The following is a 24,958-nucleotide window of genomic DNA, read 5'->3' as shown; positions in this document are numbered from 1 at the left end:
GGGGGGCCGCGGCGGCCGCTGCCGGGGGGGCGGGGGCGGGGGCCCGCCCCGGGGCGGATAAAGCGGCGGCGGCACCGCCCCCTGGATGTGCTGCGCGGCGCGGAGCGGGGCCGGTGCGAGCCGGGCGCTGCTATGGGAGCCGGCGGGGCGGTGAGGCTGCTGCTGGTGAGTGCTGGGCGGGGGTCCCTGGCTGGGGTCTCCTCCGCCACCTGTTGGCCGCGCTGCCGCGGCGGGGCGGGGCTCTTGCGGCGCGGCCGGGCCCCGCGAGGGTGGCCGCCGTCCCCTCCGGGAACTCGCCCCAGCTTCCGTTCCGCGCTGCCCGGGGCCCGGGCGGCCACCCCCCCCCCCCCCCTCCCCGGCCGGGGGCGAGGCAGCGCGGCCGGCGGAGCCGAGCCGGGCCGCGGCCGGGCCCCTGCGGGGGGGGCAGGTGCCGCCGCTCCCGGGGCGCCCCCTCTCCGCAGGAGCCGGCGCGGGGGGCGAGGCCTTTCGCGGTGCCCGCGCCGTGTAGCGGGGGGGCTCGCCAGCTCCGCGGGGCCGGGAGCCGGGGAGGGAGCCGGGGCAGCGGGCCCCCGGCAGCCGCTTGGTGGCGAGTGGCGGCCCGGAGCCCCGCGGCTGCCCCGCCCCGTGTCGCGGCCCGCCCGCCCCGGCGAGGCACCTGGGCGGCCGGCCCGGGCTCCGGGGCGGGGTAGCCGCGGGCGTCTTTAACAGGAAAAAAGAATAAAAATTCCTAAAGCTCCTGTGGCCGCAGCACGTTATTTTTGTTAATGACTCAGCCACTTGCCTTCTGCTGAAGATGACAGAGCCAGTGAGGAATGCTGGATGTCGCCCTCCCAACTTGGGAGATGAGGAGGGAGAGCCACGTCCCTGGGGCGGGAGCCGCGGCCTCTGAAGTTCGGCTGCAGTGATTAGTAAAAAGAAAATAAAGTTTAAAAGGGAGGCAGGGAGCTGGGGCGATAGTTGGCCTAAAAGCCACCGGCCGCTGCACAGTGCTGCTTTAACCCCAGCCTTGTGATTGCCACTACCGCCGTGAGCAGCACACTTAGGCAGAAATTAGCTTGGGTTTCCTTTGTGGCTTCCCGTCAACTTCCAAGTGTGTTTTCAAGTCTTTGCAGGATCATTTTCCCGAGATGGTTATCGTGTCCCGGGAAGATGAATCACTCGCGCTTGTTTGTCTCTGCTGTAGGTTATGCTGCTGATGATGCCTGGAGCCAGCGCCGAGGACTGCAGGGAGGGGGAGTACTTACACGAAGGCTGCTGCTGCGTATCTTGTCCAGCTGGTAAGGCTGCAGGCTGTTAGGGCTGATAACAGCCATGGGGTTTTCATCCCTTGGAGACTACTGCGTCACTATTATTTTTTTAACATTGCATCCAGTGAAAGTGTAAGCCTGGTCGGTGCTGTTAAGGCCGGGCTCCATTTTGAAGTGAGAGCCCCTTGTGCAATAGGTGATGACTGGGAGAGGTGCCTTGGCAGCGAGCCGGGAAACCTCTGCCTGCCGCTGAAGTGTTCCAAATTGGATGGTGTTGGTCTTCCCCGCCCCCCCCCCCCCCCCAGCTTAAAACAAACAAGCAAAAAGCAATGCTTTAGCTAGCACAAAGAATGGGCCCAGGGGAATTCTGATATTTCTGTAGCTGTAGGTAGAACATCGGCCTGCCTTTGCAATCTTCTCCTTGCTCAATGTGTGTGGTGTTAACAAGCTTTGTGCCAAGAAGTGTATTGGAGGGCTTGTCGGGTGCATTTAGAGATAATCGGGCAAAGGAGAAGTGGGGTTATGAGCAATTCTCCCTGTTCCGACTGTGTCCCTTCAGAGGAGGTGGCACTGGCCACATGGGTGACTCGGGCTGTTGCAGTCACCCTCCCCAGTGTGTCCTGGCAGGGGCCTGGCTGGATGCCTTGTTTGCTGCCGCTCCCTGTCTGAGCGGCGAGCTGCAAACGTGCCTCCTGACCCTGCTGCGCCGCTTGGTTCATGTGGCACACCACACATGAGAAGGGGTTGAACTTTCACCAAAAATGGCCTTGTGTTGTAACATCCTGTTGTAGTCCTTTGCCTGTTAAATGATTGCTTGAGGCTGCTGCTGCTACCAGTTCTCCCCTTCCACAGGTACTTTTGTTGCTCAGCACTGTAGTGCCCCGCATTTGAGAGGAAGATGTGACCCGTGCGTCGAAGGGGAGAGTTATACTGCCCATGAGAACGGCTTGGAAGGATGCTTGTCATGCAGACAGTGCAAAGATGGTACCGAGCACAATTTTGATGAAACCTTAACCCTTTTCCCCTTCCGTAATGTGGAAAGTCTCATCCTCCGGCTTTCCGCACTTCTAAGTCATTGATAATATTGAACATATAAATTGCCTTTATGGCCTGAGTATAACTTGTGACTCTCTACAGCAGGGGTCCTCAAACTTTTTAAACCGGGGGCCGGCGCAGATGAAGGGGCAGGGAGTCATCTGCAGCCGCTTGGTTCCCACCCCCCCCCCCCCACCAACAACCCCTGATGGGGGGGGGGGGGGGACGGGGGACAGGGGGGTTCTGTAAATACCAGGGGCCGGATTGAGGACCCTGGGGGGCCGTAGTTTGAGGACCCCTGCTCTACAGCTATGCAAAGCTTCTATATTTATTTTGTAATTTGTATTTTTAGATCAGATAACTTTGAGACCCTGTACTCCGACACACGATACTGAATGCCAGTGCAAACAAGGGTATTTCTGCCCTGCTGAGGGCTGTGAAATATGTCAGAGATGCAGTACAATGTAAGTTTGATAACTATGTAAGCAACTGTTTTCCTTCCAGGGAATGTTATTGCTGTGGCCCAACCTGTGCCAGTACCTAACAAACACATGCTATTAGGCTGTAAGTAATGGCTCTGAAGCCAAATGGCATTATTCATGCATTTAAGTTTTAGGTGTCAAAATACATGAGGTTGAGACCTAAAAGATACAGATTTTGGTTTTGTGCTTGTTGCTTACAGGTGTAAACTTACATTCTTCATGTCTTCAGATCAGTACTTCCCCCACATACACACCTTGAATGAGTTTTGTAGCACCTAGCCCAAAATTTCAGGGAGGTAGAACCACCTGCTGAAGAAAATTAACTGTGCCTGAATAATGCATCTACTCTGTGGGTTTTTTCCCCACCACTTAGAAGCCGACACACATGAGCTTTATCTGCTTTGCTTCTATTCAGTTTCATAGTATTGCCTTGGGTAACTAACAGTCACCTGTTTATGCATGATCTGTTCATGTCTCTAAGCTCTGCCTGAAAAAGGCCTGGGCAGAGCTGCATGTTGCTCTGGAGATGCTGATACAACCCTATGTTGCCACCTGTTTCAGGTGTCCGGAAGGAAAAGATATTGTGCAGAACTGCAATGCTACTATGGACCTAGGATGTGGCCTACCTGATCAAGGTCTGGTACACAAATACCACTCAGCTTGATTTGTTGGGTCTGTGGCTTCAGGCTAATAACATTGGAGCAGTCTGTAAAACAGCGGTTTGAACTAATGTAACATGTTTAAGAGCTTCTGTATTTTGGTCTGGGAATTACTTGCTAAAGACAAGTTCTTGAAGGGGTTGGAGTGGCAAACTATCTTAAATTTCAGCTGGTGAAAAGCTGCATGTCTTGCCAGGGTTGTCAAAGTCACAACAGTGACACTGTTGAAAGTTACAGATAATGCAAAGACTTCTGTGTTTTCTGTCTGAGAAGCTGTGTACAGAGTGGCTTTCTCTTCTGCTGGCGGAGAGCTTCTGCCAGAGTAGAGAAAGAAGGAACTGACACTACCAGTGCTACAGCACCTGAAGCTTGCTGTCACCTTTTGCATACTTGTGTCCCCTGTTTCTTAAAGGTCTCCTCAGAAAGACTTGCTAAGTTGTGTCGCAGCTGTACAGAATCCCCTGCTGCCTTTGGGCTAACAACGTGCGGTGCAAATGAGCACTTGCACATTCAGTTCAGCTGATAGACCCAGGACAAGCTAGCCAGGTCATTGTACTACTGTGGAGCGTAGGTTGTTCTCTAGGACAGCAGGGAGTCAGGTTGTGCTTCAGAATATCTTGTTTGGGGACTGCTCAGTACTAATTTTTCATTCCTTTACCCTTCACAGGAAGCCCAGCTTTTGCTTATATTATGGTGATTACTGGGATTATTGTGGTGGTGGCGGCTGTTTCGGTGCTGTTGGTTAGATTTAGAAACCTGAAGAGTGATAAAGGTAACTGCTTAATTACTATCCATAAAGTTTCCAGAACTGGGCAAAGCATGCGCTAAGGCTGTCTCTGGCTTTTTTTGTTACTTTGTGGGGGACTTGTTTAATCTCTGGCTCATTTAGTGTGTGGTTCAGTTAAGTAACTCCTGTATCATGGTGGCTAGTCTTGTTCAGCAAATAAAATGCATAAAGCTTAACTGTGAGCTTCCTTACTTTGCTGACAGATGCCTGTGCTTCAGAGCAAGATTAGTGTAAGGTCCTTGGAAGGAATTTTCCTATCCACTTGCATTGTATTGGCAAAGGGTGAGGAAAAAGCTCTCCATGAGCTCAGATGTGTGGGGCAAGTAGCAGCAACTAATTAGATCCCCAATTACTTTCTTTCACTGTGTTTGGCTGTGGAAACTTTTTCTACAAATTGTTGCCCTTTCATCACTTGAGACCTTTTAACATGATTGTTAGGTTGATAAGTCCTGTGTGAATTAATTCCATATTTTTATTTAGAGGGAGCAGAGGTATCTTCCTGGGGAATTCTTCTTTCTGCCACTGCATATGAAAGTTTTTCTTGCAACTAGTTTAGTTAAAATAATGTTGAAAATAACTTTCAAATTGAAGAGTAAACTTTGTTCAAATCATGTCTTACTGATTGTATTGCAGTAAAGACAATTTTCTGCCTTCTCTTTCTATTGCGGCAGCCCACAAAAATGCTAAGAAGCATAAGCTGGGGGGGATGGGGTGGGGTGAAAGAGTGGCTTAAAATCCAAACTGCATCTTGTGGTCTGTTAATTTACTAAGTAAATTTACTAATTTACTAAATGCTGGAGGTGGAAGCTGAGGGTAGTACTCTTACAAAACATATGGCAGATCAAGGAAACTAAATGGCTTGTATTACGGCTTTGGTTTGTTACGAATGTGTCTATTGTGTATCAGTCTTGTGAGAATTCAGCTGTGTTTTAAGTTGTTGCAATTCCTAAAAGCTTCTTAGAAATTATCTTTGTTTTCTAGCTGCTTCAGTTGGAGGTGCAGAGAAAGGTCTGGTAAGTATATGATGCATTAAGTGTTTTGTCTCAGTTTTGTGCAGCTTAATTGTGCCAGTACTGGTTATTTGTACCTGATACACAGCTCTCAATTTTTGTCTCACTGTAGACCCTCTGGTAGGATGTGTTCCTGTGATGCAACAAGTTCTGATTAATACAGAGCCAGATGTTAGCAAGGGCCTGATGTGTTAATTAGCTGTATGTGTCCACTGCAGCTGCCCTTTCCAGTACTTCCCTTGGAAACATTCCAGAACCTCTGGCCAGGATGTTTTGAAAGTGGGGAAAAAAAACTGGGCTAAGTGCAAGCTTTCACTTCAAGCTGTCTCCAGGTGATGCCTTGATCCAATTAGTTGTCTGCCACTTCATGCATGTATTTCCCAGGCAGCATCAGCTACTGCTTGCCTGGACTGTGGTGTTCTAGCTTTCCTTGCATTTTGACTACAACATTATTTGGTCATCAGACTGACTACTCTCCATCCAGCAAAGTGACTGAGTCTTCCTGCCTTTGGGCTTATGTCACAAGCTACAGGCCAGGACCTGGCAGTCTTAACTCCTTGGTCTTAGACTGTCCCGTAAGTCAAGGGGTTCAGGAGCATACCAGTTCAGAAATACAGCCTGGAAAAGGGTTTACCAAGCGCAGGCTGGCTGATGGCTTATGTTCTACTTTAAAGCTAGGTTCACCCTGGCCTCCTGTAGTCAAATGCTATTTCAGAACCTTACTGTTTCACTCTAAAGATTATTGCTAGTCTAGCCTTTTGCAAGATAAATAAAAGGCTAGCTTGTCTTTCGCTAGTCTAGCTTTAGATTCTCTATTTAGAAGCTACACTCCTAACAGCATAGCAAGGTGAAAACGAGCTCAGTCTTCACTAGCATAGTTAATGATGTGTAACACAAGTTGTAAAACAAATGTTTGTCTTGATGAGCATCCAGATTCCTCTTGTAGCACATGTACAGCACCTTCTCCCTGCTGCCTTTCTTGTCCCCCCACCCAGTGCAGGCATTACTTGCCTGGTGTGTGAGCTTTTAGCTAATCTTACTATTAGACATTTTTCAAGCAATAAAATGAGTCTGAATTATGTCACAAATACTTGAAGACTGAAGAAATAGAACTGAAATACCTTTTGCAAACATCACTTTTAAACTCTTCTCTTTTTCAAGGTTCGTAAGTGGCACAAATACATGAGTCATGCGTGGGTTTTTGTTGAGTTGTGTCTCCCCCGTGCCCTGGCCAGATTTGCAGCGCTTCGTGTATTCGTAGAAGCTGATGAAGAAGCATGACAGACAGTCTGGTCAAAATGCTGTAGCGCAGGAATAGGCAAATATCATCTCTTTAATTAGAATAAAATGGCAGTAGAATAATCAGTACATTGTGACACCTCTGATGTAAGAGTTGTCACAACTTGAATTGTAATGTCTGTGTACTTGGAGCATTTATGCTACTTAATAAAAAGCTTATTTGCTAAGGAGAGTTAATGCTGATGCAGCCCTGAAAACAGGTGTTCTAGTGCCAACATGCTGTCCTTTCCAAAGAACCAGTGAATTTATACTGTTGTAAAATAAAATAAAATTACTGCTGATAGTTATTTCATTCCACAATAGAGCAGCAGCTCTATTAGTCAGCTATGCCGTGTTCCTTCAGTTGCTTGGTTACCTACTGAAGAACTATTTTGTATAAGTAGGGTCAACTTGTTTAACCTGTTTGCACTCTTCGACAGAAAGTGGATTCAGTAAGGATGATGTACAACTACATGTTTGATGTGTGGGGTGGTTCCCCTTGCATCCCTACTTACACATGGTGCTGTCACACGTGGGTCACTGACCTTGTGCAAACAGAAATCACACTGTTTTATGCTCATTGGGGAGCTGCACATTAACAAACACAAGTCTCATTAGAACAAGTCACTCTTTGCCTTCATTTTCCACTCATAAAAAAAAAAATCTTAAAGCTTTCTAGTTTTTAGCATTAGTTGATAAGCTAGATAGATGCTGGTCTGTGCTGTACTTATACTGGTTTTGATGAGTTGGAGCTACGCTCCCTGGCATGTGCTTGTTCAATGTATTGACAGTGCTGAAAATGATGCAGCCCTCCTCACTTGCTTCCCACTCTGTCCACTCAAAAGCTACACAGTCTGCACTGCTGCTTCTTTCAGCTAGTTCTAGTTTGTGAATCTGCCAGAAAAACTAAAACTGGAGGGGGGAAAAAAAAAAAAAAAAGCCTGAGCTAGTGCACTTACACAGAGCTGATAGGCTATTATTAGCTTGACAAAAACTCTCGAGAACATCAGCCTTGGTACAGCAGTAGTCTTGAGGCCCCTGCTGCTGTTAAGTCACCTCAGGTGCAGCAAGGCCATTTGATTCCCTCCTGCATACCTTCTGTACTGTGACAGGAGCAAGCAGCAGTACAGGCTGGTGAAAACACCAGGAAAAATTTCCTGGGTTTGTTGTGGAGGTAACCTGTGAGCCTTACCCTGCGGTCCAGTGGGAGCAAAGCAACAAGCAACGTGGGAAGTTTAGGCTCTGAAACCTTTTGAAGTGCAGTGGACTCTATGATCTTAAAGATCTAACCTAAATGATTCTGTGATTCTAAGTCCAAGTCTATAAAGGCTGTAACTTTTGCATGTTTGTAACTTTGCTGCATGAGCAGCTCTCCTATTATTTCTCTGACATCTGGTGACTTCAAGTGTTCTGTTTTCTTTCTCCAGACTGTCCTTGAAGACCTACCTATGAAACATTTCTTAAAATATGTTCTCGCTCTTTACAGGAGTTTGAGGGCAGTACTAGAAGCCTCATTTTACCAGAAGTGGAGACACCTGCAACTAACACAGCCAGCCCTGAGAGTGGGAACTCCGGTGAGAGCCCAGAGGGCCAAGTGCAAACCAGTGTCAGCTTGGAAGTAGAAAATACATTACCGGAGGAAAACAGCATTGTGCTTTCTGAGCGGGGCACTGTCCTGCGAAGGGGCTGGAGGAGGATCGTTAACTCTTCACTACCAGCAAAAATTGGGCAGACTCTTGCTTTTCATCAGAATGACCCACCTCGTGTACCAAGTGGTAGCATGCCAGTAAATTGTATGGTAAGTGTACGTGTGTGAAATTACTGTATTTGCTCTGATACATGTGTAATTTCAGTTGAGTTCTTAACTATTCCTTGAGTGATAGATGCTGTTTTCAGGCAGAATGATAGTGAAGAGGAGGCTTTGCCTTGAAGATGTAATAGAAAGTATGGGAAGTGATATCTTGGGAAAGCAAACTTCAACGCCTCATTTAATCTGCTCTGTCTCTCTCATGTCCCTGTTCAATATTTACGCAGAAGCTATTCTTTCGCAAGGGCAGCAGATGTATTGCCTTGCTGCTTCCCTTCAGAGCTGGCAGTGTGGCTGTTTCAGCATGCAAGTTTTTTACTCAGATACTTTCAGCTGTGCTGTAAAATCTGCCCCCTTCCCCCTTATTGGTATGTGTGCTGTGGAAGCGAGCTGTCAAGTAGCTGAGGAATAATCGTGAGTGAAGTGCTCTGATAGGTTGGAGTAACGGTCCAACTTTGTATTACAGGTACAAGAACCAAAGTGTCAAATAATTGTTAACGATCTCTCTCAGAAAGGTAAGTATTCCATAAATTTTCATAATTCCATAAATTTCAAAAATTCCATAAATTCCAAAAAAATAAAGTACTTGGAAATTTTTTTCCTGTTGACTTTAGTCTACTTAAGGAATAGTGTAGGGAGGCTACTGAATATTGCTTAGAGCTATAAGGCTTTCAGATTATTGTAAAATATACTGAAACAGGATTATTACTACATTTGAGAGAAGTTGTAATCCCTGTGGTAAATTGTTATACTTTAAAGCATGGCTTTTCTGCACAGGAGTATAATGCAGTCATGCTTATGCTTTTAAGAATAAGAACGGTACAAAATTTTTTCATAGGTTTTAAACAAGTCTGCATGGCAGCAGTATACTCTGCCTTAGTGAGTGCAGTGTAGGTCAGAGCAGGAGATCTTTCTGTCAAATGGCCACTCACATGGAAGACCGCCTCAAATTGCCATACACCTGCCTGTACCCAGCAAGCTGATATCTAAGGGACAGGTTTTGCTCATGCGGGTCTTGGCGTGGCAAACCAGCAGCAAACTATACCAGCAGCATAGTGAAGTGGTTAAAGCCTACTGTTGAGTAGCCCTATCAAGTTTAAGTGAGTGACGATGTGCAATGCCAATGAAACCTTCCGCAAAACTACTTTTACTGAATGGTGTCTCTCTTAAGAGACTACTCCTGAGATACATAGACTGATACCTTTAGCTTCTTTCAAGATTACTCAGTAGGAAACCTGTTTGTTCTGCAGCTTCTTAGGTGCCAAAGCTGGCCTTGCTGCTGCTGTTTGTTTTGTGCATGTGTTGGCTGAAAATTAACAGGAAAGCGTATATGTTAGTTACGAGAAAAAAAATATCTGTATTTTAAAATCTAAGCTGATGTGTGTGGTGTTTGGTGTTTTTTCTTTTTTTCAGAACTGAGAGATACGTTTTTGGTCTTTATCAATGCAGTACCACCAAATAAATGGAAGCAGTTTATGAGAGGTTATCTGCAGGAAAACGATATTGATAAAATTATTTGTGACTTTCCTAGTGACAGTGAAGAGCAATGCTATCAGATGCTTCTGGCCTGGAAAAACAAACTGGGAATGAAACAATGTATTGTTAAATTACTGGATGAGTTAAATTATGTAGATGCTGAGGCTTATGATAAGGTCTTGAACACTTTGAAAATGAATAACATTATAAGTATGTCAGAAGCCACGGATTAACATTTACGACGAACTTCACAAGTGCTCCTGTGTACATGTGTGTATGTCTACGGCCTTCCTGTAAATGAGGACGTCGGCAAGCGGCTGGCAAAGGCGGTGGCGCGGACGTGATGCCCTCCTCACCTTGGCGCGGGGAGCCGCCGCCGCTGGTGTTACTCGCTGAGGCCTCCCGAGCCGCGCGGTGCCGCCAGCCCGAGGGCCGGGGCCGCTCCGGCGGGGGTGGCGGCGCTTCGGACTGCGGAGCTGCCGCGCCGTGTGTGGCGCGGGCGCGCCGGGGGCGTCGCGTTTGCAGCACGGCAATAAAAGCCCGGCTGGGCCAGAACCGGCGCCGGCTGTCGGGCCTCGCTGAGGGGGCGGCCCGCCCGGGGCGCGGCGGCGGCGCTGCGCCGTTGCCGCGGTGACGCGGGGCGCCCGTCGGAAGTAGCGTCGGGCGGGCGGGGCGGGGCGCCGCTTCCGGGCGCGCTGTTGCATCAGCTCGCGAGCGAGGGGAGGAGGCAGCAGGATGGCAGCGCCCGCCGCCGAGCAGGGTAGGTCGGTGACCGGCGCCGAGGAGGCCTGGCGGGGCGCGGCGGGGCGTCCTCCGGGGTTGGCGCGGCTCGGTGGTGGTTGGCGCCGCGGCTCTGCCGCTGTCACGCTGTCGGGCGGGCGCCGCGGCGGTGGGCGAGGGGCGAGCAGCCGGCCCGCCGCCCTGTCGCCGCTGCTGAAGCGGCGGAGCGGCAAATGGCGGCGGGGGGCCTGGGGCCGTCGTCCCGGCGGCCTGCTCTGCGCGTTCCCCGGGGCGGGCGGCGGCGAGGCGCCCCGCGGCTCCCGCAAGGCTGTGCCGGGGGGAGCCCCCGAGGTGCCAGGCCGGCAGCCGCCGCGACGTGCTGGGGGCGGGGGCGAGGTGTGGGCTCGGCGCCTGCCGCCGGGGAGGTCACCGGTGTCCCTCGGCGGCGGGTGACACGTAGGCAGCGCGCGGGGCGGCGGGGGCCGGGGCGGCGGGGGGCGGTTGCGCCTCTTAGGCCGGTACCTACGGATCAGGGGACCGCCGGTGCCCTGCGAGGCCAGGGGAGGCGACCCGCATCGTGCCTCGCCGCCAGTGTAAAGGTTAATGATGGCACACGGCGATCTGCGGAAAAAACCGGGAGCTTCCCGGTCCCGGGGCGAGGAAGCAGCAGTTCGCCAGCCTGGTGGGCTCAGGGCGGCGTGCGGCGGCTGCCACCCCGCTCGGTCGGTGCTGGTCGCAGCCCCCCGCTCTGGGAAGGAGCACGGCAGTGGGGGATAGCAGGGCAGAGAACAGCAACAAGAAGCCTCTGCCTTCCTTGCTGCCTTTCCTAGTCATCGGTGTCCTCCCTTGAACTCATGTCTGAACTTTTTGACTTTTCCAGATTTTTTTGTGTGGTCACGTTTTAATGATGGGTTAGACTATGCCCTTCCATATGGAAGGAGGGCCAGGGTAGTCCTATAATTTTTGGCGCTACTGTAGCAAATGGAAACTTGGATTACCAGTCATACAGGTATGAAATACCATCATGGTAGGTAAGGGGTTGGAAATTTTTGTCATTCCAGTTAAACATCTGTAGATTCAAAGATTTTGCACCTTTTTCTTCGTTACCAAAAGATACTTTGCTCTTTATCCATCACAAGTAACATTCCTGTCTAAGGGAGTCCAGAAACATTTATTGCTGTTAGGGGACTGACTTTTTCAGACATTTTCAGTATCTTAGTTAAGGTTGGGAGGAGGAACCACCAAAGGCTCAGTTGAGGTGTCCTTCAAGACAGTTTTTAGTTACATTTATTGTTGGGCAAATAGTATTTGCTTTTTACTGAAACTGTTACATTTAGTTTCAGTTCAGGAGAAGTAGAAGTGAAACTTCCAGGGCTAAAGTGACTGGGACTGTTAAGCTCTTCCTTGGTGGGAGATGACGGTCTTAAAAATCCCTGCTCTGCTAAAAGCCTCTTGATCCTCGTGTGTGAGTTTTGGAAAGTCCTTTGCCTTGCTGTGTGTGTGCTGTGTCTTGCATGGATGGGATAGCTGTGTTGGTTCAGTTCTTCTGAATGTTTTATGGAAATGTATAATTCCTCTTGGCTGAGCAGACAGTTGGACTTGCTTCCAAAGCTATCAGAGTGGCCAGCCAGAATGATAAATGGCCGGTTTTGAGCTGTGTTAATAATGAGACCCGTTACGCTTATATTTTATGAGTAGTTTTAAATCTGTGAAATCCAAGTTGGAAGAGAAATGACGTTTTAAAATATTCAGAAACATCTTAAGATTTTTCCTCAGAGAATGCATCTGCAGAAATCCTGGAACATTGCGGTTGTCATCTAATTATGACTGACAAGGTTAGCAGGTTCAGGGAAGCCCAGGAAACTTGATTTTCCCCGAAGCAAAGTAAATCCATTTTTGTGTCAGCTTACTGCCTACTTTATGGCTTTTCTGTATTTACTTTGCTGTTAACACCTTCAAGGAACAGAGGTTTTTCTTTTCAAGTTAATAAAAGTGAAAAATTTACATCAAATTTGATACTGTGTGGGTTATACATTAAACTTCAAAAGGTATTTAATGGGCAAATAAAATGTAGAAGCAGTCTTATACCTTTGAGTCTGTGTGTTGCTGCAGTCTTACAAATTCCCAAATGCATGGGAAGAAGAATGTGTGACAATTATATTGCCCAAAGAGATGATACACTGGCAATTATTGTGAAAGAACTGTTTTAAATAATGTCTACAGTGGAATTTTTTTGAAACAACTTTTTAATGTGGGCGGAGTGTTACATTATCTATGATTTTTCAAGGTTATTTTGCTGCCTCTCCCAATACTCATGCTCGGTGTTTGTTTTCTGAACAGAGTTGCTCTTGAGTGATATGATTTGGTGTCTGTGGATCATTCCATTCACATGAGTTAACATTTAGTGTTATGCAGCAGCTCTGTAATACTTTATGTGCTTCTGTTGTCAAGAAGACACTTAGTAATGCAATTGAGTAGTAGCAACCGTCATTTTTCTGTTTTGGGAGGGGAAAAACATCGCAGTCAGAGGGAAGGGCTATTTCTTAGCCTTGTTTCCTAAAGCAACAAGGGTAGAACAGGTCAGACCTATATACGTCCATTGGCACTTCTCCCTCAACAGTTTTTTAATGCATCGATTGGTATTAATTACGTTTGACAGTGGGCTGCCTCTTGTATAGACTTGGCAGACTGAGCAAAGATGTGTTGGGGCTGTACAGGAGGATGGGGATAGTGAAGTGCATGGGAGGAAGAGATGGAGCACTTGGGAGATACCAGGAAATATTTCAGTGGGAGTGTGTGATGAATTAAAGGCATTGTGAGACACGATGACAAGACTAAGGGTGCAGAATATAATTCACAAGAAAACAAGACTGTAGATTTACTACTCTTATTTTTAGTAGTGATATAAATTAAATTGGAACAGACTTTATGTGAAGATAGTTTTGACCGATTAAAAACTTTTACTTGAAAAGAGATGGCCCTCTGGTATACCGCTTTCCAAAAGACAGTATTACCATATTCATTCCTTCTTCCCAGGAGAGCATCCTTCGCTTCAGAAGAAGAGGTTTTGTTTTGTTAATTCAGTCCAGTTTGGAGCTACTCAAGAATGCCAGAAGTGAGAATGATTTTGTCCCGTATGTACTGAAATAGGATGCTCAGCGGTATTGCAGAATTGCACTGATCACTCAGTCCTCTCTCAAACACAGCAAATTTGCTTGTTTCTCTGCATCTGGCCACAGCAGAGAGTAGAACACATCCATGCTAGCTTTAAGCTAGCTGTCATGGTTTGAAAAGTAGCTGTCAGTCTAGGAAAGGAAATTTGTAGCTCAACGCAGCCTGTCAAACCAGTGTGGGAAACTTATACTGGTACAGCGAGCCTGCTGGGAGCTTGAGACTGCTGCAGCCCGGCTGCTTCTGTGCCCTGAGAAATCCTGCCAACAGCTGTTCAGGTGTGTTCATGCTGTACTGCATTTGCTGTGGTGTGCAGTCATGGACATGAGTTTGGGCTCAATTTGAGTCAGTGACTGGTCTCAACATAAAGACATCCGCCTCTTAGGTCCCCTGGGCTAACTGGTTTCTTTGATGTACTACACTTTCAAGTCTGCTGTTGCTCTTGCAACTAGACATAACGTCAAACTTCGTAATTTCAAGTATTAATGTGTGTGCCAAGATTGCTCAAAGTAATTTTGGTTGCTTTGCTTATCAGGGCTGAGCTGGTACCTACATTTGCAGGCAGTATTTGCCATCTCTCCTTACCAAAACTAGCTGGTGTGAGTTCTGTCATCTTTGTTGTATTTATGTGTAAGTTTGTGCACCTCCCCTTTTAGATGGGTTTGCAGATGTGGTTGGAAAGCACATTTTTTCAGATATACTGACTTGCCTCCCATTAGCAGCCTGGTGTGTGAATAATGGTTGTAATAACCCTAATAATACTTAGCAAATTGAATGTTGCTTTCCTTGCGATAGATCTTTAAAGATCTTTTCTTTGAGATATAGTTTCATTTCTACTCAGATCATTCTTGTAATTTTTTTTTTCTTTTGGCCTTCTCCCTCATATGATTCCTGGATACAAAATTCACATTCAAGGAAGACTTGTGTCTTAGGTTTCCATAGTTAATGAACATAACTATTTCAAACTAATTCATGTGTATAAACATATGAAGTTCTATGATGATAAACATCAGTAAATATTTAGGAGCCTGAAAAGTTTATGGTAAACTCAACTATGTGAGCTGAAGCTGAATCCTATTCAGCTGAGTAAGGCGAGCAGGTAAGGTCTAGTTACAAACCATTATTTGTTACTCTTTGTTTATACTGAACAGTTACATGGATAGCCCTGGAGAAGAATTGAATCTGTGAAGAATGTGAATCTGACTTTGATTTTGTGTATGAATTTTAAATATCTTTGTGACCTTTTGTTAATATTTTTTAAATCACTGATCTCTTTTATTAGTTCTACTGGTGTGCCACTGTGTCTCATTTATACTTGAGTCAAACACAACCACACTTGGTATCTAGCTGCCATTTCCCTGTCATCCTGTGTTCCTTTAGAACATTTTAGTAACTGATTTTTATATAGGAAATGAGCTGCTCATAAAGTCTTAACCGATAATATTCTGAAAAACTTCTTAATTCTGCAGTCCCTCACATCCTCTCATAGCCATCACTTCCCCATCTCCTTTCATCCTTCCCTTTCCAAAAGCGTTAGTCTGTGAGCACCTCCAATGCTTTGGGAGCTACTTGTGCAGAAGATGTTAGTAGTAGTGTAAGAACAACAGTTGTGGTAGTGGTCTCTGTCAGAGTTTGGGAGCAGGAACAGGTGTTCTCATACTGGCTCTCTCACTTGATTGCACTATGACCTTGACAACATCTTAAATTACTTTCTTGGCTGACTACCTAAGCAGGGTCTTGGCTTAGCTGTTACACTTTGTGTTATACAGTACTTTGAATGTGAACGGAGTTACAATTGTTGAATCATTGTAGGAAAATATGAATGCTAGGTTTATCTAATGTCAGCGCTAGTCCAGATGCCATAACCTCTGCAGTGCTTTGTACCCACTGACTTGAGGAGGGCTTGCAGTTCCTGTGAGCATCCCCACCAAGTCACAGAACTCTTCCACTGCTTCCTCAACATCCCTGGATTTGCAAAGATGAGACCTAATTGAACCCATGATTTACCAAATAAATCATGGAAATAAAACATTGTGACGGAGGAGCATGATCTAATATTCTTTCTGTTAATTTGTGTAGATCTTACTCATTTTAAATATTGTTCATATGTCTGAGGAGAGGAAGTGGCATAGGAGAAATATGGGAAGGTACAGCAACTGAAGTTTTGAGTTGCTAAAGCAAGTAGGAGTAACCGAGCATCACGCTGGGAGCTTGCATGTGGGCCCCAGTCCTGCAAAGATTTAATTATGCCCAACTTCAGTAGACCTATTGACAGCCTATCCATAGCATATAAAATTAATCATATTTAAGTATTTGCAGGATGAGTGTTTTGGAAATGTGGAAAAGACAGACTGATTAGGTTTGCTGTGTATGAATTTTCTCTGGTTTCAAGTAGATAGTATTTCTTCATGAAAAGGACCGGTGCTTTTGTCCTTATTACTCTTCATAAAATGTCTCCAAAAAAATCACCACAGCATGAACATAATCTATTAATAGGAAACATATTTATTCAGTACCTTGTATTAAATACATTTTTCTCTGAATTTCTTGTCAGTTGTCAGAGCTAATTTAAAGGGGGAGATGTATAGTGTAAGGATATATTTTGGTCATGGGATCTCCTCCTTCTTTCAATGCTGACCAAATATCCTGTGCCTCTCTTTACAGCTTCCAGCTACAGTTTTATTCTGAGCATTAGTGAAGAGGAAGCCAGGGTGAAGGCTTTGAACGAGTACCTGAGCACTCGTAGTTATATCCAGGGGTTCACATTTTCACATGCAGATGTGGAGGTATTCAGAAAGTTTTCGGGGCCACCTGTGGACCAGTATATCCATGTTGTCCGGTGGTACAGACACATAGAAGCAATCTATGATGGCAGCAGTGAAAAAAATGAGCCTTGTAAACTTCAAACAAGTGAGTAATATTAAACTGGTGGGCAGGTTATAGACTAGCTGACATTGTATTGGTTTTTATTGCTGGGAATTCCTAGAAGTTCCCTTTCATACTTTCTTGCACACTTTAAAATTTACCATATTGACTTGTATTCAAGGTCATAAAATTCTTCTTGCGTACAGTTACTGCATAATTGATATGACCTATTGGAATGTTTAAGCTCTGTTTCCACATTTCTTTGATTTTAAAATTCCTCAGTGTACAGAATTCAATTGTGTGTATTTTCTTTCAAAAGCTAGCTGCTGGATTGTAAAAGGCTATGTGGGTTTTGGCTTCTTCCCTAAAATAGCAGGATTGGCTCGGTCCGCTTTCTTTTTTTCCTGCAAGGGTAACTAAATAGTTGTTGTATAATATACAAATTCATAATAAAGTAAACTCAATACTGCCTCTTACAATTGTTATTAACGCTGAATTTCAAAAAGAATATTTGGGCTTCTTTTTTAACCGTGGCATTGCTGGTGATTTGAGGAAATGCTAACCAGTTAATCTAGGACATTGTGTAAGCATGGGTGTTGGCATTTCTGGGAGCTGCATCACTCTCCTGAGTTGTTTTCCAATGAGCTAGTCTAATATAATTGCTTTATAGTGAGATCCTTGCTCAGGGAGTCATGAAATAATAATAATAATAATAATAATAATAAACAGCAGAGCTGTTGTATAGTGCTTGCAATACCTACAAATGAATGCATAATGTCCGTCATCTTTGCTGATGGTTGTTGACTAATATTACTCCAGTGCCATTCTCACAACCTCTCATCAAATGTGTTCTCAGTTCCTAGCAGACCAGCAGTTAAAATCTGACTGCTGCGAGTAGATTCTGTATACCTGTGTGTGCCTGCATGCATTTGTGATGGTTATTATCGATTGCCCTTCAACAGCCAAGGGATCTCAGCTGTACTGCTGGCTCTGAGAGCAGATTCATGCCACTAACTACACTTTGTCTGCAGACTTTCATGGATCAGGGTGGAACAATAAGAGAAACTGTCTCTGGTTTCTGGTCCATGAAACCTTTCATGTTAATCTCTTTTTCTGAAGGGTTATGTCTTATTATCTTCATCATCTGTGCATATGAATCAGGACTCCTGAAATGGTATTCTGCAGTGTTCGCTATGAAAATGACGTGAATCTGCCACACATCTTAGACCTTGGGTATTTTATCAGTGTTTTCTTGGGTGTGTCAGAGAGCTCCAGGGGTGGATTGGAGCAAATGAACTTCAGTTCAACCAGGGGGAAGAGGATAGCTGACAGAGACATATTTGAACAGACTAAACAGTATGTCTTTTACTTTGCCCTCGGTGTCTGTATAGCAGATACAACGTGACACCTAATTCGCAAGCTGAGAACTTCAGGGTGCAGTATCTGGTTTTTTTCTTATGTTTAGTGTGGTTGTAAGTAAATAAAGCTTTACAGATCTATCTTTTATTAGACTAACCCACATAGGCTTCTTTCCCTGAGGGGAATGTTAGCCACAATTAAGCATGGCAGCATAATCTTTGTAAATCAGAGTAAACAAATCCATACCTTACTGTATGGTCTGTGTTATGGATAGACTGCTCTTTAAGTGTTCCGTCCAGGAGTACCACATGCAATGAAATGTTTAGAATAAACACATATTTCCGTGGATCCATAACAGGGAGATTAAGCGGAGTCCATTTGTGAGACAAAGTACTGCAGTTAATATATTTTTTTCACGTTTAGGCAGTTATTCCAACAAGGAAGATAAAGAGATTAAATTTTTTTATACCATGAATATTTACATTACTTGAAGGTTTTCAGCCATAATACTCCGTTTCCCCCAATATCTTCATATGAATAAGTGAAGAGCACCCTGACACACAGGATGAGAAGGCAAATTTTGTTGTCAAAACAAATAGTTTATATAATATTTTAATTGCAGTTAAAATGCATACCATGAGAACTCCTAAAGACAGTGCTGTGTGTATTATTAAGCTGGCAACCCTGCTGTATTTTTTAATTTCCTGGTTTGCTTTCATTCCTAGTTAATGTGATAATTAGTTTAATATTACTACAGCTGCAAGCAGCTTTGTGTATAGCAAAGTGCAGATCTTCAACAGATGACATACTCATGAAAAAACCATGAGTTTAACAACTATGTTGCTGCTTAAAAATTTAAAAGTTAAAAATGCAAGAATATTGTCGCTAATATTACCCTGGGTTTTATCTGCTCTCTTTAATGGCAAAATTTAGCTTCTTGCTGAATTGGAGCATATTTGTGGTAAATGAGTGTGTTCAAAAATGCTTTGTGTACATAGCAACATGCAGGATAAAAAGCTGAGGTTCTTTCTAAACCTTTCCCTCTCCCCTCCCTCTCACGCTGAGTACACATACTCTGTCAATATTGGCTCTAGAGACTGTTCTCTGGAGACTTCGTGCAAATTCTGTATGAGATCTGTGATATGCCATCACGGTAAAATCAGTGGCGTTGCAGAAAGCCCAGGACTGTCATAACACTTTATTAATAATTCATTAAACTTCAAAGCTTTTGTTAATGCTTTAACGGAATTGCATGCGCTTACTTTTATAGACTTTTCCTTCCTGTTACTTGGATTGAAAGTTAATAGGGGTAGCAATTCAGGGAGTAGAAAATAAACTAGATTGGAATAATTTATTTTGGGTTTAGCGGCTTTGTAGGAAGCACTAACAAAGTAGTTGGACTACTGGGATTGGAGCTGCTTTGTCTAATTGTATGTGGGTTTTTTCTTTGGAAATAATGACATGATAAGGAGAAAATGTTATATTACAGATCTGTTTGTGGAAAGCATCTTTTCAATTCTCTTTAAACTACTTTTCCCCTTAGGTAAAGGCAAGCGTGTGCAGCCTCCCTGGTCTCCCCCTGAAGGGACAAAACATTCTAGGCTCTGCCTCTACAACAGCCTGACTCGCAACAAGGTGACTAAATGAAAGAAAAGCCGAGATTTCCATAGAAACACAAATAGTGGAGTCATCAAATGTTTGTTTCTGAAGTGTTTACCCTATCAGTAGACAGGTTTCTGTGTTGTATGGTGTAGAATGTTAGCAAGCACATGCGAGATGCTGTGTCAGTCAAGTGTGTTTGCTGGGCAGATGTTATAATATAAACAATAAATATACATATACTACAAATGTGTGTATATATGTGGATATTGCCTAATATATAGTTCCCAATTGCAAGTTACCATCATGCAAAATAGCCAGGGGTTAAACTGTAATACACATAAGTACAAGCAACGTGAACAGATAAAATCACAGTTTCTTTCTTTAGGTGTCTGTGTAGAAGAAAAAAAAAATAGTATCTTGCCAATTATATTATGTAATATAAACTGGTAAAACTTCTTGTGGTCTTCTTTGGGAAAGAGAGGAAATACTAAGAATACTAAGGTTATATGGGATGTAGTATCAAAGTGTGTGTTACTCTGTAACCTTTTTCAGTGCGGAAGAAAGCTGATCTTTCCTTTCACAAACACAGCTTGAATATTACCTTGCCTAGTCTGAATCTTTGTAATCTGATACCTTACTTGATAAGAGTGCAGGTAAATAAGCAGCCATACTCTGTTACCTCTCTTACATGACAAAGCTAGTGGTGACCTTTTTTTACAGTAAAACTGGGAGTGGAGTAACTATTCCTTTTTTGTAATTATAGTCCGTGTTTTCATGTCCTAATCTCCAAATGTGGTGTTACTGGCCTGATATCATGCCTTCAATTTCTTCTGATCATTGTACCTTCCCTTTCAATTAAGGAAATATTTCAGCCTCAGAATGGAAGAAAAGTTTTGTGGTATTGCTGTGGTCCAACAGTTTATGATGCTTCTCACATGGGACATGCCAGGTACTTATTTTGATATAGGTAATAACAGTGTCTATCGGAAGCAAAAGGTTAATAGAAAAAGGTACTTTATTTAGATGAGTGTATTATTAGAAAACAGTCGTGTTAGACTCAATGCTTGAGATGTAAGATTAAAAGCATGTTGTAATATTATGTCATTGTGTGATTAAAAACTTACTAGTAGGTGAGGGAAAATTAAAACTGCTGTAAAATAACTGACTCTGAGATTAAAGTAGTTTGCGAATAGAATAGAAACAGGCTTGAGGTGTTTGCTAAAAACACTCCTATATCTTTTGTGATTTTAGGTCATACATCTCATTTGACATCCTAAGAAGAATCTTGAGGGATTATTTTAAATATGACATTTTCTATTGTATGAATATTACAGATATTGATGATAAGGTAAGGTCTTTTAAAATTGTGATATAAAATACTGTACTTTGAGCATGGAATTCAGAGAGTCATATGTAATTGCTGTTTGATAAGCCAAGATAAATCTTACACTTATTAACTTAGACATACATTTTGTACACAGTCATTGATGTTTCTCAGTTTTTTAGTGTTCCTATGGTAGCAAAGCCTGTATTCTTGTATGTAAATGAATGTTATCATAAATAATGAAGACCAAGCATTTTTCAAAGATAACATTTTATTTGCCTGTTGTTGAGATACCAGATTGACTCTGTTGAAGTAGCTGATTGACTGTGTACGATGTGTTTAATTTGTATTACTACATGAAATTCTTATAGCCTGTTAAATTTATCGGGATTCTGAAATGCCTTTGGTATGTAATAGATTTTATTTGCACTTTGTATAACTATGTGTCACTTCACAAAAATATTTTCATGTTTCTGCTTTGTAGATCATCAAGAGAGCAAGACAGAATTACCTTTTTGAACGGTATAGAGCAAACAAATCAGCACCAGATCAGCTACTTGAAGATGTTAAAACTGCCTCAGAGGTGGGCATGGTATTTAATCCCTGTTGGTGTCTTGAGTTCTTACTCAATAATGTAACAAAGCATCTAAAAAATGCCTCTGACTTTGCTACCTCCTTAAACTTTCTGCTTGTTTCAGTTATTCTATCGAACTGGTACCACACAGAAATATTATTGGAACTGCACATCATTTTGATTTTTCCATTGTTTTAGAATTGACAGGAAATATCCATGTAAAAAGAATGTCCGATTTTTACATCCATATAACTTGTTTGTGAGTGAGTGTATCAAATTGTTGTTGGGGTATTGGGGAAAAAGCTCAAAAAGCATTTCAACATTTGTGTGTTAAAATTAAAACTTTAAAAATAACCCTTAAAAACAGTTTTTAAACAGTGGTATGTCCATAATCTTTTAAAGATTTCTCTTTCGTAGCATTGATGGCCTTGGAAAGAGCAAAAAGTCTCCAAAGCTTTAGGGATTTAATAAATTGTGTATGCTGGACTGAAGGTGGGGGCAGGTGATTATTAGGATTACAGATCACAAAGATTGTCAGTCTAATGCATTGAACACAGGCCTGGGAATAGGAAGCCTGGACATCTTGTCCAACTATCATTGCCTGACATACTCCCTATGCATAGCAGTTTCGTATTAAAGCTTCTCCTTTTCAGATTTGTGATAATCAGCTGTGTAATTAAGGTGATCAGCTGCATGGAAAATGAAAATTAATAAACAACAGTAATGATGATGTAGTAATTCATAAAGTCTTTCTGAAAAACTGAATTCAGATGTGAACTAAATTTTTTTGACTTCACCTTTATTTCTGATGAAGAGTATGTTTCAGTAGTTTGATACCAAAGCTTTTTATGTGGCATGATGTATTGTCCCTAGCAAGATACTATGTGGCAAAGATAATGTATTTTGTATAGAACAGAGTGCTACTGTACTGCAAGTTGCTTTCTAATTTTTCTAATTCTTTTTTTAATTGTAGCTTTTTTCAGTTAAATTAAATGAGACAACAGACCCAGATAAAAAGCAAATGTTAGAAAGAATTCAAAATGCAGTGAAGTCTGCTTTTGACCCTCTACAAGAAGCTGTGCAAGCAAAACACCCTGCAGAAGAGATCAAGAGATGTCATGAGGTCAGTTTGAGCTTATAATATCTGGCTTATAATTGTTAGGGGTTTAAAAAATATTTTGCTTGTAGTAATTCCCTGAGACATTATGGAACTTTGTATTCATAAATAGAGGAATTGTATGGCTGAGGACTTTTTACTACTTTGCATTCAGTAGAGGAAATTTGATCCTTGAATTCAACTATATAGTTTTCAGGTGCTGTTTTTATCAATTACTTTTTTTTTTTTATTATTATTCCTTCCACTGTGAATAATAAGTCAGTTATTTTTTCCTTTCCCATGGGTTTTTTTTCTCTTGCACATATTTAGATTTACTCTTAGACTTATTTGTCTTGATGAATTAATTTCAGTATAAATTACTGAACATGCATTTATCACGTTCCAATACTAGTGGGAGTTTTCTACATAGTTGTTTCCGTCTCTGACCAGAGAAGAAAATACATCCCAAAAAATTACGCTAAGGATAATTTTTATCCAAAGACCATTACATCTAGTGACAATAATCTTGTTGCCATTTTTGGGCTTTGGTACTGTCCCAGTAATCAAGTCAGCCAGTATAACTACTCTCTTTTAGTAATTGGTTTCTACTTTCATCTTTTCTTGCTTTCAGAATATTTGTGATAATTACTGTAGAAAGCATAGAGTATGTGCTCCTTCGTGAGAAGACTCTCTGAATTATCTTTACAAAAGCCCTCCAGTGCTTCTGTAAAAATATATACTGACCTAACAGAATTTTAAAAACAACTAAAATCTAAGCAATTGCACCTCCTGGGCTATATCCTATTGTAAAAAAATGTCATCTTTTAACTGAAGTGTATCCTTGCTGATGTTCAAATCTGTCTTTCAAACACTTTTTAGCAATGTACACAGTAAATCTTTTGCTAGACTGTCTGGTAGTAATGGGGGGAAGAGATGATGCGATTTAACTGCAGGTCCCACATGCCTATTTAAGTAATTGATATGCAAACAGATATCACTTAGCAGTTTATCTTCCTTCCTCTGTTTGTTTCATCCATATTTCTGAAGGGCAGTATGGTAAAAATCTGGTAGAAGCAAAATTATTCTGTATTCATAGCCAAGTGTTGTCTTCCTTAAGCAAACCTCTCTGGTCAGAGTAAGATCTTTCTGAAGTCTAAACAGCACAAGTCTTTGATTGGTTGCACTTACCATTATTGTTTAATAGATACTATTGGAAGAAGCCAAAGATTTGCTGTCTGACTGGTTGGACACAAAATTTGGCAGTCAGGTGACTGATAATTCCATATTCTCAAAGCTCCCCAAATTCTGGGAAGGAGAATTTCATAAAGATATGGAAGCACTCAACGTGAGTATACAAACTGTTTTCTGTTCTACAAGTGTGCGTGCCATGCATCATAATACCTAGAATACAATTTAGCTACTTCAGTAGCTTTCAAAAACCTCATATTACAGCCTTACTGCTAAAGTACCTCTTTTAATGTGAATATGTAGCGGTTAAGCTAGCACCTGTTCTGTTTCCATCCCAACAATCTTAAATCCATTGTGTGTGTTACTAGAGCCAGTTAACTGGTGATCAAGTTTGATGTCTGCATTTGATGTCTGCATTCCATCCCTTGCCCTTGGTGTAGCATAGGCTTATAATCATAAACTGATCCGGAAGTTTGAGATCGACTCTGTTAGCTGCACAAGACAGCCCTGCCAGCCTCAGCATTCAGATTCGACTGCTTACCGGTCTTCAGTCACTAAGAAATTATATGATGATAACAATCGAGGACAGATTTGTCTGTTACAGATGAAATGCCGTGTAATATGCAATGGTACAGATCAGTGAAGGTTTATTTAATTTACCTGCAAATCAGAGGCGCTTATTGCCTGTTCTGTCAGAAGTGCAGAAGGTGGAAGAGCTGACATCGCCTGCAGTGGTTTGTTATTAACATTGCCGTAAGGGCAGAGGAAGAACGGCCACAGCACATTGTTTCAGAAAGCTTGAAACAGGAGTCTTAGTGTCACTTGCTTTTGAGCCAGTTTTAAACCAGTGTATACTATAAATATTTAGTGTCTATTTGCATATATATATTTATATTTATTCTTGTATATATCTAAAACACGTTTTATATAAATATTTTGTTTACATAATTTATACATATCTATATAAATATGAAATTCTACTTTTTATCTATAGGTTTTACCTCCAGATGTTTTAACACGAGTTAGTGAATATGTGCCAGAAATTGTGGATTTTGTGAAAAAGATTGTGGATAATGGTTACGGGTAAGTTTGCCACTGGATGCTTTTGTTGTCCGCTTGTACTGTACTAGAGCTGGAATGATTGCTTTCAACACTTAACTGTGAACTGTTTCCTCTGTTTTCACATGCAGTACTAGTCTTTTTCCAGAAGTAGTGTTTCATCAAATAAAGGAACTTCAGGTTCCTTTGCAAAAGACCTGTTATTTATCACCTGATGAA

The 24,958-nt window shown here is 42.9% G+C and overlaps 2 protein-coding genes across 5 annotated transcripts in view; both read left to right on the top strand.

Moving 5' to 3' along the window:
• The first annotated feature begins 55 nt into the window (after positions 1 to 55).
• Positions 56 to 10,035, top strand: LOC114015817 (tumor necrosis factor receptor superfamily member 6-like). Of its 3 annotated transcripts, none has more exons than XM_055721790.1 (10): positions 56 to 165; positions 1,184 to 1,277; positions 2,100 to 2,231; positions 2,635 to 2,746; positions 3,326 to 3,399; positions 4,091 to 4,195; positions 5,192 to 5,223; positions 7,985 to 8,296; positions 8,772 to 8,820; positions 9,719 to 10,035. In XM_055721790.1, exons 1-10 carry the CDS (start codon positions 133 to 135, stop codon positions 10,012 to 10,014), a joined length of 1,239 nt encoding a protein of 412 aa, XP_055577765.1. In that variant the 5' UTR covers positions 56 to 132; the 3' UTR covers positions 10,015 to 10,035. The 3 variants fall into 3 exon arrangements, with proteins under 3 accessions (XP_055577765.1, XP_027661118.2, XP_027661119.2); XM_027805317.2 differs by lacking the exon at positions 56 to 165 and adding an exon at positions 661 to 805; XM_027805318.2 differs by lacking the exon at positions 56 to 165 and adding an exon at positions 824 to 1,090.
• A 392-nt stretch (positions 10,036 to 10,427) lies between these two features.
• The window catches only part of CARS1 (cysteinyl-tRNA synthetase 1), a 41,152-nt gene continuing 26,621 nt past the window's right edge, over positions 10,428 to 24,958 (top strand). Inside the window, exons 1-9 of one of the 2 annotated variants that reach the window (XM_055721788.1) lie at positions 10,439 to 10,541; positions 16,337 to 16,582; positions 19,440 to 19,531; positions 20,359 to 20,447; positions 20,750 to 20,846; positions 21,307 to 21,405; positions 22,370 to 22,519; positions 23,697 to 23,837; positions 24,675 to 24,763. In XM_055721788.1, the coding sequence (XP_055577763.1) occupies positions 10,517 to 10,541; positions 16,337 to 16,582; positions 19,440 to 19,531; positions 20,359 to 20,447; positions 20,750 to 20,846; positions 21,307 to 21,405; positions 22,370 to 22,519; positions 23,697 to 23,837; positions 24,675 to 24,763 (1,028 nt within the window). In that variant the 5' untranslated portion in view covers positions 10,439 to 10,516. Of the gene's footprint in view, positions 10,542 to 16,336; positions 16,583 to 19,439; positions 19,532 to 20,358; positions 20,448 to 20,749; positions 20,847 to 21,306; positions 21,406 to 22,369; positions 22,520 to 23,696; positions 23,838 to 24,674; positions 24,764 to 24,958 lie in introns of both variants that reach the window. The other variant, XM_055721789.1, reaches the window with a different exon arrangement.

Source organism: Falco cherrug, chromosome 10 (assembly GCF_023634085.1).
Source record: "Falco cherrug isolate bFalChe1 chromosome 10, bFalChe1.pri, whole genome shotgun sequence".
Classification (NCBI taxonomy): Eukaryota; Metazoa; Chordata; class Aves; order Falconiformes; family Falconidae; genus Falco; species Falco cherrug.
Note: the sequence above shows the minus strand (reverse complement) of the source record. Positions and strands in the feature narration are given on the sequence as shown.